The 16,028-nt window shown below is 46.0% G+C and overlaps 1 protein-coding gene and 1 long non-coding RNA gene across 2 annotated transcripts in view; one reads left to right on the top strand and one right to left on the bottom strand.

Moving 5' to 3' along the window:
* LOC112071502 (uncharacterized) overlaps positions 1-9,465 on the top strand; it is an 11,598-nt gene extending 2,133 nt beyond the window's left edge. Inside the window, exons 2-5 of the long non-coding RNA XR_002894124.2 lie at positions 3,210-3,387; positions 6,322-6,429; positions 6,642-6,789; positions 8,917-9,465. This is a non-coding gene — a long non-coding RNA (uncharacterized lncRNA). The remainder of the gene's footprint in view (positions 1-3,209; positions 3,388-6,321; positions 6,430-6,641; positions 6,790-8,916) is intronic.
* Positions 9,466-9,970: 505 nt separating this feature from the next.
* On the bottom strand, positions 9,971-12,914 carry LOC112071501 (secretogranin-2b). Its single transcript, XM_024138951.1, has 2 exons — positions 12,827-12,914; positions 9,971-12,184 (listed from the first exon to the last, which is right to left on the bottom strand). Exon 2 carries the CDS (start codon positions 12,182-12,184, stop codon positions 10,388-10,390), a length of 1,797 nt encoding a protein of 598 aa, XP_023994719.1. The 5' UTR covers positions 12,827-12,914; the 3' UTR covers positions 9,971-10,387.
* Positions 12,915-16,028: the final 3,114 nt, after the last annotated feature.

The following is a 16,028-nucleotide window of genomic DNA, read 5'->3' as shown; positions in this document are numbered from 1 at the left end:
ACATTGATCTGGTACTGGTACTTCCTGTATATAGCTCCACATTGATCTGGTACTGGTACTTCCTGTATATAGCTCCACATTGATCTGGTACTTCCTGTATATAGCTCCACAGTGATCTGGTGCAAATACAATTTGATTTGATCTGTATCTTTGTAGTGACTGGGTGTATTGATACACCATCCAAAGTGTAATTAATAACTTCACCATGCTCAAAGGGATACTCAATGTTTGATTTATTTTTACCCATCTACCAATAGGTGCCCATCTTTGTGAGGCATTGGAAAACCTCCCTGGTCTTTGTGGTTGAATCTGTGTTTGAAATTCCACTGCTCAACTGAGGGCCCTTACAGATAAATGTGTTGGGTACAGAGATGAGGTAGTCATTCAAAAATCATGTTACACTATTATAGAGTCCATGCAACTTATTATGTGACTTGTTCAGTATATTTAGGCTTGCCATAACAAATTGGTTAAATACTTATTGATTCAAAGACATTTCAGATTTACATGTTTAATAAAAAAAAAATAAGTTTCTAAAAACATAATTCCACTTTGACATATATTGTGGGTATTGTGTGTAGACCAGTGACACACGATCTCAATTTGATCCGTTTAAATGTCAGGCTGTAACACAACAAAATGTGGGAAAAATCAAGGGGTGTGATTACTTTCTGAAGACACTGTATGTCTCTCTAAATTTAGAAAGGCATAACGTTTTAATTGCAGAACTTCTAATCCTATGTTATTTATGTATCCTACTGTCTGTCCTGCTGTCTGTCCTACTGTCAGAGCAACGATGCCTCAAGTCCCTGAAATATCAATGGCTTTGCTGCCATTCATTAACAACAATACACATCTGCAGTGCAAGGTTAAGAAAGAAACACATTTATATTAAGTTCATTCATTTCTCTATTGTGAATTCGGTATGGCTTTGCTGGCCAACGAATGTCTTTGCTGGCGTCGCCGGCTAAGTTTAATAGTTGACAACAACACATATCCTCAGAGAAAGCTTGTCCAGATATTCCAGTCAGCGGTGGTCCTCTGAAGTCAACAATAGCAGGAAGATGAAACCAGAGATCCCTTGGCCCCATTGGCTTAGTTCTAATGAATATCAAATTGAACATCCAGCTGAACAAAGCAAGGAAACACACTCTCTAAACCTCACTAACACGTCTCTTGAATTCTCTTGGAAGCGAAACAGTATTACTAAATGAAAGAGGTTGGGTACCGGGGAGTAATGACGACATCTCATCAGTTTACATGCAATCGGATTACAAAAAAACTGTCACTGTAATCAGTTAAGTTACCAGCTAAATATGTTTTCTACAATGTAGAAAATAGTCAAAATAAAGAAAAACCTTTGAATGAGTAMGTGTTTCCAAACTGGTATTATATACAGTACTATACAGTACATATACAGTACTATACAGTTGAAGTCGGAAGTTTACATACACTTAGGTTGCAGTCATTAAAACTCGTTTTTCAACCACTCCACACATTTCTTGTTAACAAACTATCGTTTTGGCAAGTCGGTTAGGACATCTACTGTGTGCATGACACAAGTAATTTTTCCAACAATTGTTTACAGACAGATTATTTCACTTATAATTCACTGTATCACAATTCCAGTGGGTCAGAAGTTTACATAAAACTAGTTGACTGTTCCTTTAAACAGCTTGGAAAATTCCAGAAATATGTCATGGCTTTAGAAGTTCTGATAGGGCTAATTGACATAATTTCAGTCAATTGGAGGTGTTACCTGTGGATGTATTTCAAGGGCCTTACACTTCAAACTCAGTGCGTCTTTTGCTTGACATATGTGAAATCAAAAGAAATCAGCCAAGACTCAGAAAAAATAATTGCAGCTCCAAAGTCTGGTCATCTTGGGAGCATTTCCAAATGCCTGAAGGTACGACGCTCATCTCTGTAAACATAAGTACGCAGTATAACACATGGGACCATGTTAGCCATTCATACGCTCAAGAAGGAGAGCGTTCTGTCTCTGAGATGAACGTACTCTTGGTGCGAAAAGTGCAAATCAATCCCAGAAAACGAAAGGACCTTGTGAAGATGCTGGAGGAAATGGGCTAAAAAGTATTCATATCCCCAGTAAAACGAGTCCATAATTCGACATAAATGACGAGGCCGCTCAGCAAGGAAAAGCCATCTCTACAAAGCGGCCATAAAAAACAGATAGGGTTTGCAACTGTACATGGGGACAAAGATCGTACTTTTTGGAGAAATGTCCTCTGGTCTGATGAACAAAATAGAACTGTTTGGCCATAATGACCATTGTTATGTTTGAAGGTAAAAGAGGGACGCTTGCAAGCCGATGAACACCATCCCAACCGTGAAGCACGGGAGTGGCAGATCATGTTGTGGGTGGCTTTGCTGCAGGAGGGACTGGTGCACTTCACAAAATAGATGGCAACATGAGGAAGGAAAATTATGTGGATATATTGAAGCAACATCTCAAGACATCAGTCAGGAAGTTAAAGCTTGGGCAATGGGTCTTCCAAATGGACATGACCCAAGCATACTTCAGAAAGTTGGTGGCAAAATGGCTTAAGGACAAAAGGTCAGAGGTATTGAGTGGCCATCAAAAGCCCTGATCTCATAATCCTATGAAAATGTGTGGGTAAAGCTGAAAAAGAGTCGTGTGAGCAAGGAGGCCCTACAACCTGACTTAGTTAGACCAGCTCTGTCAGGAGGAATGGGCCATAATTCACCCAACTTATTGTGGGAAGCTTGTGGAAAGGCTACCCGACACGTTTGACCCAAGTTAAACAATTTAAAGGCAATGCTACAAATACTAATTGAGTGAATGTCAACTTCTGACCCTTGGGAATGTGATGAAAGAAATAAAAAGCTGAAATAACATATTCTCTGTACTATTATTCTGACATTTCAGATTCTTAAAAATAGAAGTGGGTGCTCCTAACCTGACCTAAAAATACCGGGGAATATTTACGAGGATTAATTGTCAGGAATTATGAAAAAGCTGAGTTGAAAATGTATTTGGCTAAGGGTGTTATGGCAACTTTGGACTTCAACTGTATACGTACCAGTCAAAGTTGGACACACCTACCTTCGTTCCCATGGGTTTTCACGCTAACTACCCAAATGAAGGATTTTAAAGGGTAATATTGAGACCGCAGAGAGTTCAGCCCTATATTTTTCTCTCTCTTATGCATGTGGCTCCTTTTAAGATGCGTTTCCTGCTCCTTATCAGTCGCCAGGCAACCCGGTCTCCAGAATGGTTCACGCCCATCCCCGAGCGAGAGAAGAAGAAGATCATAAGAGACATGACCACCAAATGGTGTTGGCACGGAACCACGCTCCTGCAACTTCCCTGCAACTGGAAAGGACTTGAGATCGTCTACAGAGGTGAGGAGGGTAGGAGGGGGAGGTAAAGACCCTGAAGATCGTGCTACAAGAGGTGAAGGAGGGAGGAGGGGGAGGAAAGACCTGAAGATCGTCTTACAAGAGGTGAGGAGGGTAGGAGGGGGAGTGAGACCGTGCCAAGATCGGTCTACAAGAGGTGAGAGGGGGGAGGAGGGGGAGGAAGTGGGAGGAAAGACCTGAAGATCGTTTTACAAGAGTTGAGGAAGGGTAGGGGAGGGGGAGGAAGACTTTGAAGATGCGTTACAAGATGGGAGGAAGGGGGGAGGAAAGACTGAAGGAATCGTCTACAAGAGGTGAGGGATGTGGTAGGAGGGGGAGGAAGACTGAAGTGGTCTACCAAGAAGGTGAGGGAGGGGGAGGAAAGACTGAAAATAGGGTTCTAACAAGCAGGAGGAGGGGGGGAAAAGACCTGACGCTCGTTACAAGAGGGTGGGGGAGGTGGCGGAGGAAGGGGGAATAGGCCTTGCCGGTTCCCCCCCACCACTACTCTCTAAAACTTTAATGAATTATTGCCCTGTTCCACCCCCCCCCTACCTACATCTCTCAGCTGGTAATGCTGTATTGCCCTGTTACTCCCTCTTTTAACTGAATGCTGTGATGCCCTTACCCCCCTCCCCCCCCACCACGCTCAATTACTGTAATTGCTGTGTATTGGCCCTGTTATCCTCCCCCCCACCACTTTCTAACTGTACTGCTGGTATTGCTGTTCTCTCCCCCACAACGCTCTAACTTTAAAGGCTGTATTGCCCTGTTACCCCCCTCTGCCCACGCCCCGCGCGCCCCCAACACTGTGTTGTCTCAGCTGTTAATCCAATGTAGTTGCCAACGTTCCGTACCCCCCCCTCCCCCCATAACACTTTCTATGTATTGCTTTGTATTGCCCTGTTCCCCCCCCCCCCCACCACGCTCAAACTGGTAATGGTGTGATTTGGCCCTGGTTACCAGGAAATCGCCCCCCCCCCTACCTATTTCTAACTGTAGCTGCTGTTATTGCCTGTTACCTGACCCCACCCACCATAGCACACACGCTCATAAAACTTGTAATGTCTGTACTTGCCAGATCTGTTACCCCCCCCACCGACCACTTTCTAACTGTAATGCTGTATTGGCCCTGGTACTCTTCACTGTAATGCTGTATTGGCCTGTTCCCCCCCGCACCACACTCCCTCCTAACTGTGAAGTTGGTGGTAATTGGCCGGGCTGGTTACTCTTCCTCCCCCCGACTCTCTACACTTAATGCTGTATTGCCCCTGTTACCTCTGCTCCCCCCCCCCCCACCACTCTCTAACTGTAGATGGCTGTAATTGGGCCTGTTAACCCCCCCCCCCACACATCTCTAACTGTAACCTGTTTATTGCCCTGTTACCTCCCCCCCACTCTCTACTGTTAATGCTGTATGCCCTGTTCCCCCCCCACCCACTCTCTAACTGTAATGCTGTATTGCCCTGTTACCCCCCTCCCTCCCCACCATTCTCTAACTGTACTGCTGTTATTGTCCCTGTTACCCCCCCCCCATCCTACTGCTCCTGTACCCCCCCACTTCCTCTAACTGTAATGCTGTATTGCCCTGTTACCCCCCCCCCCCACTCTCTAACTTAATCTGTATCTCGTTCCCCCCATATTTACTAATGCTGTATGTCCCTGTTACCCCCTCCTCCCACCCTCTCTTAAACTGGTATGCTGTATTGGCCCTGGTTTACCCCCCCCATGCTTCACCATGCTCTAATGGGTACTGGTTATTGCCCTGTTACCCCCCCTCCCCCCTGCCCCCACCACTTCTAATGTTTACTTGCTGTATTTGCTCTGTTTACCCCCCCCTCTCCACTGTAATGCTGTATTTCCAATGTTTACCCCCCCCCCCCACCTCTCTAACTGGTAATGCTGTATTGCCCTGTTACCCCCCCCCCCAACCCTCTCTAACGCTTTACTGCTGTATTGCCCTTTACCCCCCCCCCCCCTTCTAACTTGTATGCATGGTATTGCCCTGTTACCCCCCCCCCCACCCCCCTTTCTAACTGTACTGCTGTATTGTCCCTGTTTACCCCACCACTTTTAACTTTTTAATCCGTATGGTTGCCAAGTTACCCCCCCCCCCCCCCCCCCATCTTGTTACCACTTTCTAACTGTAATGCTGTTAATGCCCCTGTTTACCCCCCCCCCCCCTATCTGTCTCAGCTGTAATGCGTATTTGCCTGTTACCCCCCCTCGTCACTTAATGCTGTATGCCTCTGTTTACCCCCCCCCCCCTCTCTCATCTGTAATGCTGTATTGCCCTTGTACCCCCCCCCCACCACTCTTTCTAACTGTTTAATGCTGTATTGCCCCTGTTCCCTCCCCCACCACCACTTTCTAACTGTAATGCTGGTTATTGCCCTGTTACCCCCCCCTCCAGCCACCACTCTCTCTACACTGTACAGCTGTATTGCCCTGTTACCCCCCCCCCCCCCACCTCTCCTAACTGTAACTGCTGTATTGCCCTGTTACCCCCCCCCCCCCCCCCCACCACTCTCTCTAACTTTAATGCTGTATTGCCCTGTTACCCCCCCCCGCCCCCCCCCCCACTCTCTAACTGTAATGCTGTATTGCCCTGTTACTCCCCCCCCCCCCATCCACACTTTCTAACTGTAATGCTGTATTGCCCTGTTACCCCCCCCCCCCCACCACTTTCTAACTGTAATGCTGTATTGCCCATTACCCCCCCCCCCCCCCCCCACCCCCTACGCTCTAACTTAATGCTGTACTTGCCTGTTACCCCCGCCTCTTGCACTGTAATGCTGTATTGCCCTGTTACCCCCCCCCCCCTCTTCTAACTGTATGCTGTATTGCCCTTTACCCCCCCCCCCCCCCCCCCCCCACCACATTTCTAACTGTAATGCTGTATTGCCCTGTTACCCCCCCGCTACTCTCTAACTGTAGGTATGCCAGTCTGTATTTCTGCTGTGGTTGGATGCTGAGGAGAAATGAGCTTCTAGCCTTGGAGATGCTGGTCGCTATGTGGAGCTGTTGGACAAGTACTTTGGCAACGTACGTAAGGGACAACCTTTCTTTATTTCAGTTGATCTCTCTGTCTCTCGTCTCTCTCACATATTTCCTTCCCTTTCAACCTATTTTTCCAAACTAGACTGAACTGCACTGCGGCGTAGTAGATATGATTTAACACAGTAAAATGATTCCTGCGTAGACTGGACAGTACCTCTTGATCCTGGTGTGGTATTCCTCCTTCTTTACCCATGCAGGTGTGTGGTGGAGCTGGACAGTTATCTTTAACTTTGAAAAGGCCTACTTCATCCTGGGAATGAGGTTTCTTGTGGGGGAGAGGTACAGGAGACGTCCAAACTAGGTGGTGGCCCCGCTCCGTCGAGGCCGTCGGACATGCTACAGGAGGTGAGAGAACTGCCACGCTCAGGGTAGAACCTGTCCCGTAGGCACTGATCTAGGATCACTATTTCTGCATCCGATCTGATCTAGGATCACTATTTCTGCCCCGATTGATCTAGTCAGTATTTCTGCTGCGATCTTTCTAGATCAGTATTTTGCCCCGATCTATCTAGAATCAGTATTTCTGCCCTCCGATCTGATCTAGGATTCAGCTAATTTCTGCCTCCGAATCTGATCTAGGGATCAGCTATTTCTGCCTCCGATCTGATCTAGACATATCTGTTCCCGGGATGTGACTAGGATCAGTATTTCTGCCTCCGATCTGATCTAGGATTCAGTATTCTCCCTGCCCGATCTGACTCTAGGATCAGTATTTCTGCCTCTGATCTAGGATCAGTATTTTTCTGCCTCTGATCTAGGATCAAGTATTTCTTGCCTCCGATACTGATCTAAGGATCAGCTATTTTGCCTCCGATCTCAGCTGAGACTATTTGGGGGAGAATGATCAGTGTCTAGAAGCAACATAGGAAACGCTTTATCTTGCGTCTGAATTTATCTTGTATTTACATATGTAATTACATAATAATTAGCCTTATGATTAACTATTATTTATTGAGATTGAACACACAGGCATAAATTGCTAACCATTTTTGTGACAAGAGTAGTTACCAATTTTAATGAATGATTTTAAAGTAGGTTTTCTAAAGTAGCCATTTTACCTATAAATCCTTTAGTAATACCAGCGTGAAACGTGGACTGGTTGAAAAAAAGTGTTACTGTTTCAGCATGGGTTGATAATATGCAGGTGCAGCAGCTAACTGACTTCCTGGTGAGCTCCTGTCCTCTCTCGCACCAGACTTCCCTTCATTGAACCATATTAACTGGTGCCAATACTCGGACCTATTCTGGTCTCTCCTCTCTCTTCTCTCCTCTCTCCTTTCTCCTCTTCTCTTCTCTCCTCTCTCTCTTCTCTTTCTTCTCTCTCTTCTCTTCCTCTCTCTTCTCTCTCTCTATCTCTCCTCTCTCTCTCCCTCTTCTCTCCTCTCTCTTCTTCTCTCTTTTCTCCTCTCTCTCTCTCCTCTTCCTCTTCTTTTCTCCTCTCGCTCTCTCTCTCTCCTCTCTTCTCTCTTCTTCCTCTCTTCTTCTCTTCTCCTCTCTCTCCCCTCTCTCTTCTCTCTTCTGTCCTCCTCCTCTCTCCCTCTCTCTCCCTCTTCCTCCTCTCTTCTCTCTCTCTCCTCTCATCTCCTCTCTCTCCCCTCTCCTCTTCTCTTCTCTCTCTCCTCTTCATCTCTCTCTCTTCCCTCTCCTCTTCTCTTCTCTCCTCTCTCTCTCTCCTCTCTCTCTCTCTCTCTCTCCTCTCTACTCCCCTCTCCTCTCTCTTTCTTTCCTCTCTCCTCTCTCCTCTCTTCTCTCCCCTCTCCTCTTCTCTTCTCTCTCTCCTCTCATCTCCTCTCTCCCCTCTCCTCTTCTCTTCTCTCCTCTCTCCTCTCTCCTCTCTTCTCTCCTCTCCTCTCTCCTCTCCCCTCTCCTCTCCTCTCTTCTCATCTCTCTCAGAAAGAGACACTGATGGAGATTATCCTTCTATTTCCTTTATTCTTCAGTTGCTGTAAGTCTGAGCGTTGGCAGTATCTGTCTGCTTTCTGTATTGTCCGTCTATCCTCAGCTCTCGGTGGCGCTATAGACGCACCAAGCCAGAGTCACACTCTGCGTGGCCTTCTCTGGTTTCACACCAACTTCTTGCTTCGGGGGAATAAAACAAACTTGTTTGATTGAGTCTGATGCACGTGCATGCTATCTGAAGTTGTTGCATCGTCACTCTCGTTTTAGTCTTCATCACCACCCTTCATCATCATTGCTATAGGCTGAGATTGACAACAGTGGTTTTGGTCTGGAGCTTGAATGTGGACAGAAAGGTTGATGATTGTGTTTGTAGCATAGTAYTCTACATTGTGTTGGCGCTCTACGCTCCTATGTCTTCACGGATGTAAGATGCATCCAATTTAGAATGACAATCATTCTACTTCTATGGTTAGATGTTATGTAGGTGTGGCTATGAATATTCATCACATTAGGACAAGGCTTGTTGATTTGGAGATCACACGTTTCATCTGTCCCTCCGTCTCTCCGCTCTAGACCATGGAGGAATACATGAGCAAGCCTGCGTTCTAACACTGGGGGAAATGGATCTACACACACCAGAAGGAATCTGGACAATTACAGAACTGGAGGTCTTCTGTACAGAACCATGGAGTTATGAGTTGTACAAGTCTGAATCTGTGTCCTGAGGCAGGGTGTGTTTTTAAATTGGGAAGTTCAGTGAAATGTATCTTGTTTCTGCAAATAGGACAATAACATGATGACCAATAAATTGGTAGAAAACACTCATTGATTGAGCTATTATCAAATGTATATTGATACTGTATGATCACCCATCCCTCTGAATCATTGATGTACATTGAACTTACTTAAAACTGTGGTTATGACAATCATAATATATCACCAAGTAGTTTTATAATCAATACTCAGATTATTAATATTTTTTTTCAAATATGTACGCTGTATTGACATTTTAAGAAGTGCCTTTTTAGAAATATATATTTGAAGTTGTGTTTTAAATGTCTCTTGTAGCCTTTTTCTGTGTGACTTGGTGTAGGATTACACCTTCTTGGAAAGGGAGTGGTTATTTATCTGAGTGAATGTCACTGTTATTTTTTTTAATATATAACTAATTATGGCTCTTGAATGTTGAAGACTTTGGAATTAAAATGTGTATTTTGATACAGAAGCCTCTGGTGACTATTTGATGTTCATCATTGTTTTTCACATTTTATCTGCGGGTGCTGTCCATGGTGCTGTAGTTTGAAACACAAACTAGATAAACATGAATAAAACAAGCACAATCAGTAGAATTATGAATTTATAGACAGACACTTTACTTTCTTTATAATCTTACCTGGAGTTCGTGTTGATTCCGCCTCGGGGAATTGTCCGCTTGCTCAAGAGGGATGTGAAAAATAAACTTTTCACACTTTCATTGTGGAATCAAGCTTCATTCAGAAGGCGTATCTGATCATCAATATCTAATCATCACTGGCGGTCAATGTATGATCATTCAGAAGGCGTTTCTGATCACTGTTGTAGTGATCAGTGTTTATAAAAAAACAATAAAAAAACAGAACGCAGCAAGAAGAAAAATACCGCTAATGCTTTATTCATCACCAACTCGTCAAACATTATTAAACACGTACAAAATGGTTTAAAAATGAGCATATATACCACAACAATAGAGAGAGTTCAGCGATTACAGAGCTTGCAGCGTTACAGGGTTGGAAGGCAGGACGGTGACGGTCTTACTCTCTAGCCTATATCAGGGAATTACATTTTCACAATGTTACAAGATTGGAAACTCACAAACCCAGATGTTTACACAACACACTTTGCCTCCATGCCCAGCACACTGATATAATTCATATATGTTACTTCATGTATATACACATTTTATGTAAACCAGAGTATGTCCAGCAGACGGGTAATTTTGAGATAGTATAAACATGACTTATTAATATTTCAGAAGAGGATGTCGTGCGTGTCCTCTGATCTTAGCTTACATTCCAGCAAACGGTTTTCCGCGATGCTCCTTTTCCTCCTCTATCTCGGACTCTGGAGCCGCGGTCTCTGGCGTTACCTCATCTTTCACCTGCGTCTCCGTGGACTCCACTACCTCCTCGTTAGCTACTGAATCTCTCTTTGTCAGCGTGCCTGCTTTCTCACTGTCCGCTTGGTCAAAGTAATCTTTCATGGCTTGTTCATATAGCTCATAAGGAAACTGTCCGTTCGCCTGAGATTGGGTGTCACGTTTGCTGATGGTGCTAGGGTACTCCGTTAATATTTTGGCCGCCAGAAATGTTGTTATCTCGTCTTCGTCCGCCTCGTCATCGTCATCGGCTTCTCTCCTAAAAGGCATCTTGTTGAGCTCTGACATAAATAAGTTTTCCCTTCGGCCGGACTGAGCTGGGATTTTTGGAGGAGCCGCTGGTGCTGGTGCTGAAACCCTGGCCGGGGCGGGTGGTGCTGAAACCCTGGCCGGGACAGAGACGCTTTTGAGCGGCCTCCGACTCACAGGATAGTCGTTGCTGATGGTTTCCATTTCAATGATTTTCAAGAAGTCTTCCTCGTCCATGTCCTCAGGAGCGTTTTTGACTGGCAGTCTCCGGCTGTAGTATCTGATCTTCGGTTTGGTCCTGTAGCGGGAAGAGGCTTGCGGGTGACGGTCTAGTTTTCTGATCTCCTCGGTGATTAGCATATCGATGAGGTCCTTCGGGGGGATGTGGAGCTTGAGGGAGATCTCTAACAGCTCGTTCAGGGCCTGGGGGTCGACCAGGGGGTGGCGAATCACTCTATTTTTTTGCTCTCCAGCTTGCCTCTTCGCTGTCTCATGTTCACTCATCTCCAGGATCTTCAACAGGTAATAATCCACTAGTTTAGTGTCGTCCTCTGGGTCCTCTTTGTCCTGGCTGGCTCTGCGCTGCACCTGCATACCATCGCCTTCCTCCTCTTCATCCTCGTCATAGTTCTGCTCCAGAGCCCTGTCGAACTCCTCGTGGCTCCCGTTTACCACCTCCTCCGTCTCGACCTGCTCCTCTAAAGGAATCCACTCCTCCCCGCCCGCCACATCCTCGTAGGCCAGGTTTCTCAGACTGAATAAATCATCATCGTCATCATCAAAGATTCCGCGCTTCTGGCCGTTGGATGTGGATAGTTTCTCCAGCTCTTCGAAGATGGAGCGCAGGTTGGCAAGGCTCTGAGGGGTGTATTGTTCGTCCAGGTCCTCCGTAGCGCGCTTGGCGCTGTCCCTATTCTCCTCGTCCTCGAACATCAGCGGGTACTTCTTGTGCGGCCTCGGGAAGCCACCGTAGGCAGGTGCGTTTACGGGGCTGCCTGTGTTCACCGATTGGTATCTGTGCGTGCGACGTTCGTTCCCCGGCACCACGGGAGCGGGTCTGGGGGGACTAGCGGGCTGGTCCTGGAGGGTCCTGAGCAAGGCTCTCACCAGCTGCTCAGCCGGGATGTCTTGCTGCCTCTGAGCCGGCGGGGAGGACTGCCTTTCGGGTGCGCCTTCGTCCTGGAGAGAGGCGAGCTGGAGGAGGATGTGGAACTTTTCGACCTCATCATAGTCTCTTGTTGGCTCTTCTCGCTCTCTGTCCCCATCTGTCCGCTGCTTCAGGCTCTCGATGTACTCCAGGGCTTTGATCATGTCTGAGCTGGGTGGGTATGCAGCGGGTTGCCGGTCCTCTGACTCCCCGCCTCTGAGCCTGTGATGGCGGGGGAGGGACGCGCACGCATGGAGGAGGCAGGCGAGAACAACAGTTTTCCCCGTGGATAGCTTGGGGAGTGACAGCATCTTCATATCGCAGAGAGAGAGAGAGAGTTGAGTTTAACACAATATGCCTGCAATTTTTTTACATTTTGATCTGAGATTCTATCTTCCAAATTCTTATAATCTTCTAACTCTTTAAGGATGTTACCACCACACTCAATGCAAATGATTATTTTAATGAAAAATCTGGGTTTCAATTCATGCCGAGTTCATTGATAACCCTTATTAAGTGACGCATGCTATGACTCAATGCACAAATGATCAAAAGTAGGTTATAGCGAGAGCAGGATATAATCACCCACCAAGGAAAAGTGAGCTGTTTTTAAATGACTAAGACTACATCACAGGATGAGTCACTGCCCGTTGTCAGGGCAACCTTTTTCGCTTGTGGCAACCTTTCTCCAAACCATCTCGATTAAACACTTTTCTGAAGGATATAATCATAATTCATTCCCATCTCAATGTTGCCCAATAACAAAATGCATTAAACTACTTGACATGCATCACAACAACATGCACACAGCTATCAGTTATTCAAATCAATTCCAAGCCATTGCCGAGAACTTGAGAGAGAAAATATAAACATGGAATGCTAGAAAGCTCACAAATAACTTACAAACATCGTAATCTTTGTTTGAGAAATAAAAGACATGCATGAGTTTTTACCTTTTGGTAAGTAGCTCAGACGACAGTAGTAAACGTGTATAGCATCTCCTCCCAGTCGTAGCGCGAGCGATTCTGTTTTCAGCACCAGGACAGCTCCGGGTGATATATGAGGCAACACCTGACTCGCGCGTCATCACAGCAGTACGCACGCAATACCCAGCCTTTGGAAATCCATAATACATGATTTAGGCTTATGATATAGCATGCTAAGAAAATGCAGTGTGCTTAAAATAGAGATGGATATTGTCTGTTTCTAGCTGTATCAATTATTATTCAAGCGCTATTCATAACTCCCTTTGGAAAAGTGGTGGGTTATTTTTGGGCTTGTCCCAATTAGCTTTGTGAAGGCCAATAGTTATCACTATGACATCAATTCTTACAGCATTTAATTGTATAGCTTCATTTACCTCCCTGTTAAGATTGCAGTTCTTGTAAATATTAATTTGCTAATGAGGCACACATTTACTCAAGCAGTAAGCAATAGCTTAACAACCATAAAAACTACAACCATAGAAATCAACTATGTCTGTTGACATCCATTGCAGTGATTTGCATTAGCCTAATGGAATTATCAGAAAAATAAGGTGTGACAGGGCGTTATCCTACTACATCCGTCTCTCGCGGAAGATAAGGGGTTACAACCACCGGTGATGACTCACGCCCTGAACCCACCACTGAGGAGCCGCAGAATCTTAGTCGCAGTTCTCTGTCTCGCTTATGGCAGAGAAGAGACGCCGCGGGTGGTAAATGCGTCTACTGGCTCGGCTCCTCCTGGTATAGTGATTTTTTWAAATCGGGCCATTGATCAGGACGCCCAACACGTCACGGGCAGGTTAGGGTCCTGGTGGCACGCAAAGTCAACGCCAAAGCAGTAGCAGGCGTTAAATAATAACGCTGCGTATCAACAACATGTCAACAGGCCTACCCAGTTACAGAAATGTAATACTATGTATTGGTGGGAATTTATACAGGGAATTTAATACCGGTATTTCAGATACACTGTATATACATTAGTATGTGGACACCCCTTTAAATTAGTGGATTCTATTTCAGCCACACCCGTTGCCTTACTGAAGAGCTCAGTAACTTTCAATGTAGCACCATCCAACAAGTCACTTCATCAAATTTATTCCCTGCTAGAGCTGCCCTGGTCAACTGTAAGTGCTGTTATTGTGCAGTGGAAAAGTCTAGGAGCAACAACGCTCATCCGCAAAGTGGTAGTCCACACAAGTTCCCAGAACAAGACCGCCGAGTGCTGAAGCGCGTAGCGCGTAGCGCGTGAAAATCGTCTGTCCTCGGTTGCAACACTCACTACCGAGTTCCAAACAGCCCCTGGAAGCAACGTCAGCACAAGAACTGTTCGTCGGGAGCTTCATGAAATGGGTTTCCGTGGCCGAGCAGTGCCAAACGACGGCTAGAATCATGTAAAGCTCGCCGGCATTGGACTCTGGAGCAGGAAACGCTTTCTCTGGAGTGATGAATCACGCTTCACCATTTGAAAGTCCAACAGACAAATCTGTGTTTGACGTAGGCCAGGAGAACGCTACCTGCCCAAATGCATAGTGCCAACTGTAAAGTTTGGTGGAGGAGGAATAATGGTCTGGGGCTGTTTTTCATGGTTCGGGCCAGAACCCTTAGTTCTAGTGTAGGGAACTATTACTGTTACAGCATAGAATGACGATTCTGTGTTTACAGCTTGTGCCTACAGTTTGGGGAAGGCCCTTTCCTGTTTCAGCATGACAATTCCCCCGTGCACAAAGCGAGGTCCATACAGAAATGGTTTGGAAGAATTTGACTGACCTGCACAGAGCCATGACATCAACCCCATCAAACACCTTTGGGATGAATTGGAACACAGACTGTGAGCCAGGCCTAATCGCCCAACATCAGTGCCGGACCTCACTAATACTCTTGTGGCTGAATGGAAGCAAGTCTCTACAGAAATGTTCCAACATCTAGTGGAAAGCCTTCCCAGAAGAGTGGAGGCTGTTATAGCAGCAAAGGGGGGACCAACTCCATATTAATGCCCATGATTTTGGAATGAGATGTTTGACGAGCACGTGTCCACATTCTTTTGGTCATGTAATGTATGGTTTAATGGTATTCACACTTTTATTAATTGAAACCTTATGGATCCTCATTAAACTCAGCAAATGGAGTCATTTCAATGATATAACCTGCACTGATGCCCAAACTACAGTACTTCTCGTTGTCCTTCTAATTTCTAAAGTGCTTCAAACGATTCCCTCAGAGCTCAATAAACTCACAGCATTCACTCAGAAGCGCTCTTACAATTCACCCTTGCAATGCCCTCCACACTTCACATAACCATCACATCACATGACTTGCTGTCATCGTGTACAACAACTTGAGCTCTTTACATACCCACCAAGGTGGTATCCATTCATGTACCCACTAGTTCCTCCCTCCACACGTCCTGAGGTGCTCCACGTTTCACTTGGCTGCTATTGGAGGTGTTTTGCTTTAACATTCCGTCAGCTGACTGTTCTCGAGGGAGAAAGAGCCCGAAGAGCCTCTCTGACGTGAGCAGACAGATTCATTTGCAAGAGTCTCACATGAAGATGTGCTTGTGTGTAGATGCGCTTGTGTTTTACACTCTCTCTCTCTGTGTGTGTGTGTGTGTGTGTGTGTGTGTGTGTGTGTGTGTGTGTGTGTGTGTGTGTGTGTGTGTGTGTGTGTGTGTGTGGTGTGTGTGTGTGTTGTGTGAGAGTGATAGGGCTGTGTTTAGTATAATCCCTCTTGCATATCATCACACAACCGTCCGTTGAAAAATAATACCTTTTAGCCGGAGGAACAGAGATCAGGGTCATGTGGATGAGGAACAGAGATCAGGGTCATGTGGATGAGGACCAGAGATCAGGGGTTTTGGATGAGGAAAGAGATCAGGGTCATGTGGATGAGGACGCAGAGATCAGGGTCAATGTGGATGAGGACCAGCGATCAGGGTTTTCCCATGTGGATGGAAGAGAGATCAGGGTCATGTGGATGAGGTAACAGAGTCAGGGTCATGTGGATCGAGGACCAGAGATCAGGGTCATGTGGATGAGGAACAGAGATCAGGGTCATGTGGATGAGGACAGAGACTAGGGTCATGTGGATCGAGGACCAGAGAGATCAGGGTCATTTTGGATGAGGACCAGAGATCAGCGGTCTGTGATAGGAGGACCAGAGCTAGGTCCAT

Source organism: Salvelinus sp. IW2-2015, unplaced genomic scaffold (genome assembly GCF_002910315.2).
Source record: "Salvelinus sp. IW2-2015 unplaced genomic scaffold, ASM291031v2 Un_scaffold1624, whole genome shotgun sequence".
Lineage (NCBI taxonomy): Eukaryota > Metazoa > Chordata > Actinopteri > Salmoniformes > Salmonidae > Salvelinus > Salvelinus sp. IW2-2015.
This window is presented reverse-complemented; position numbering and strand designations above follow the sequence as displayed.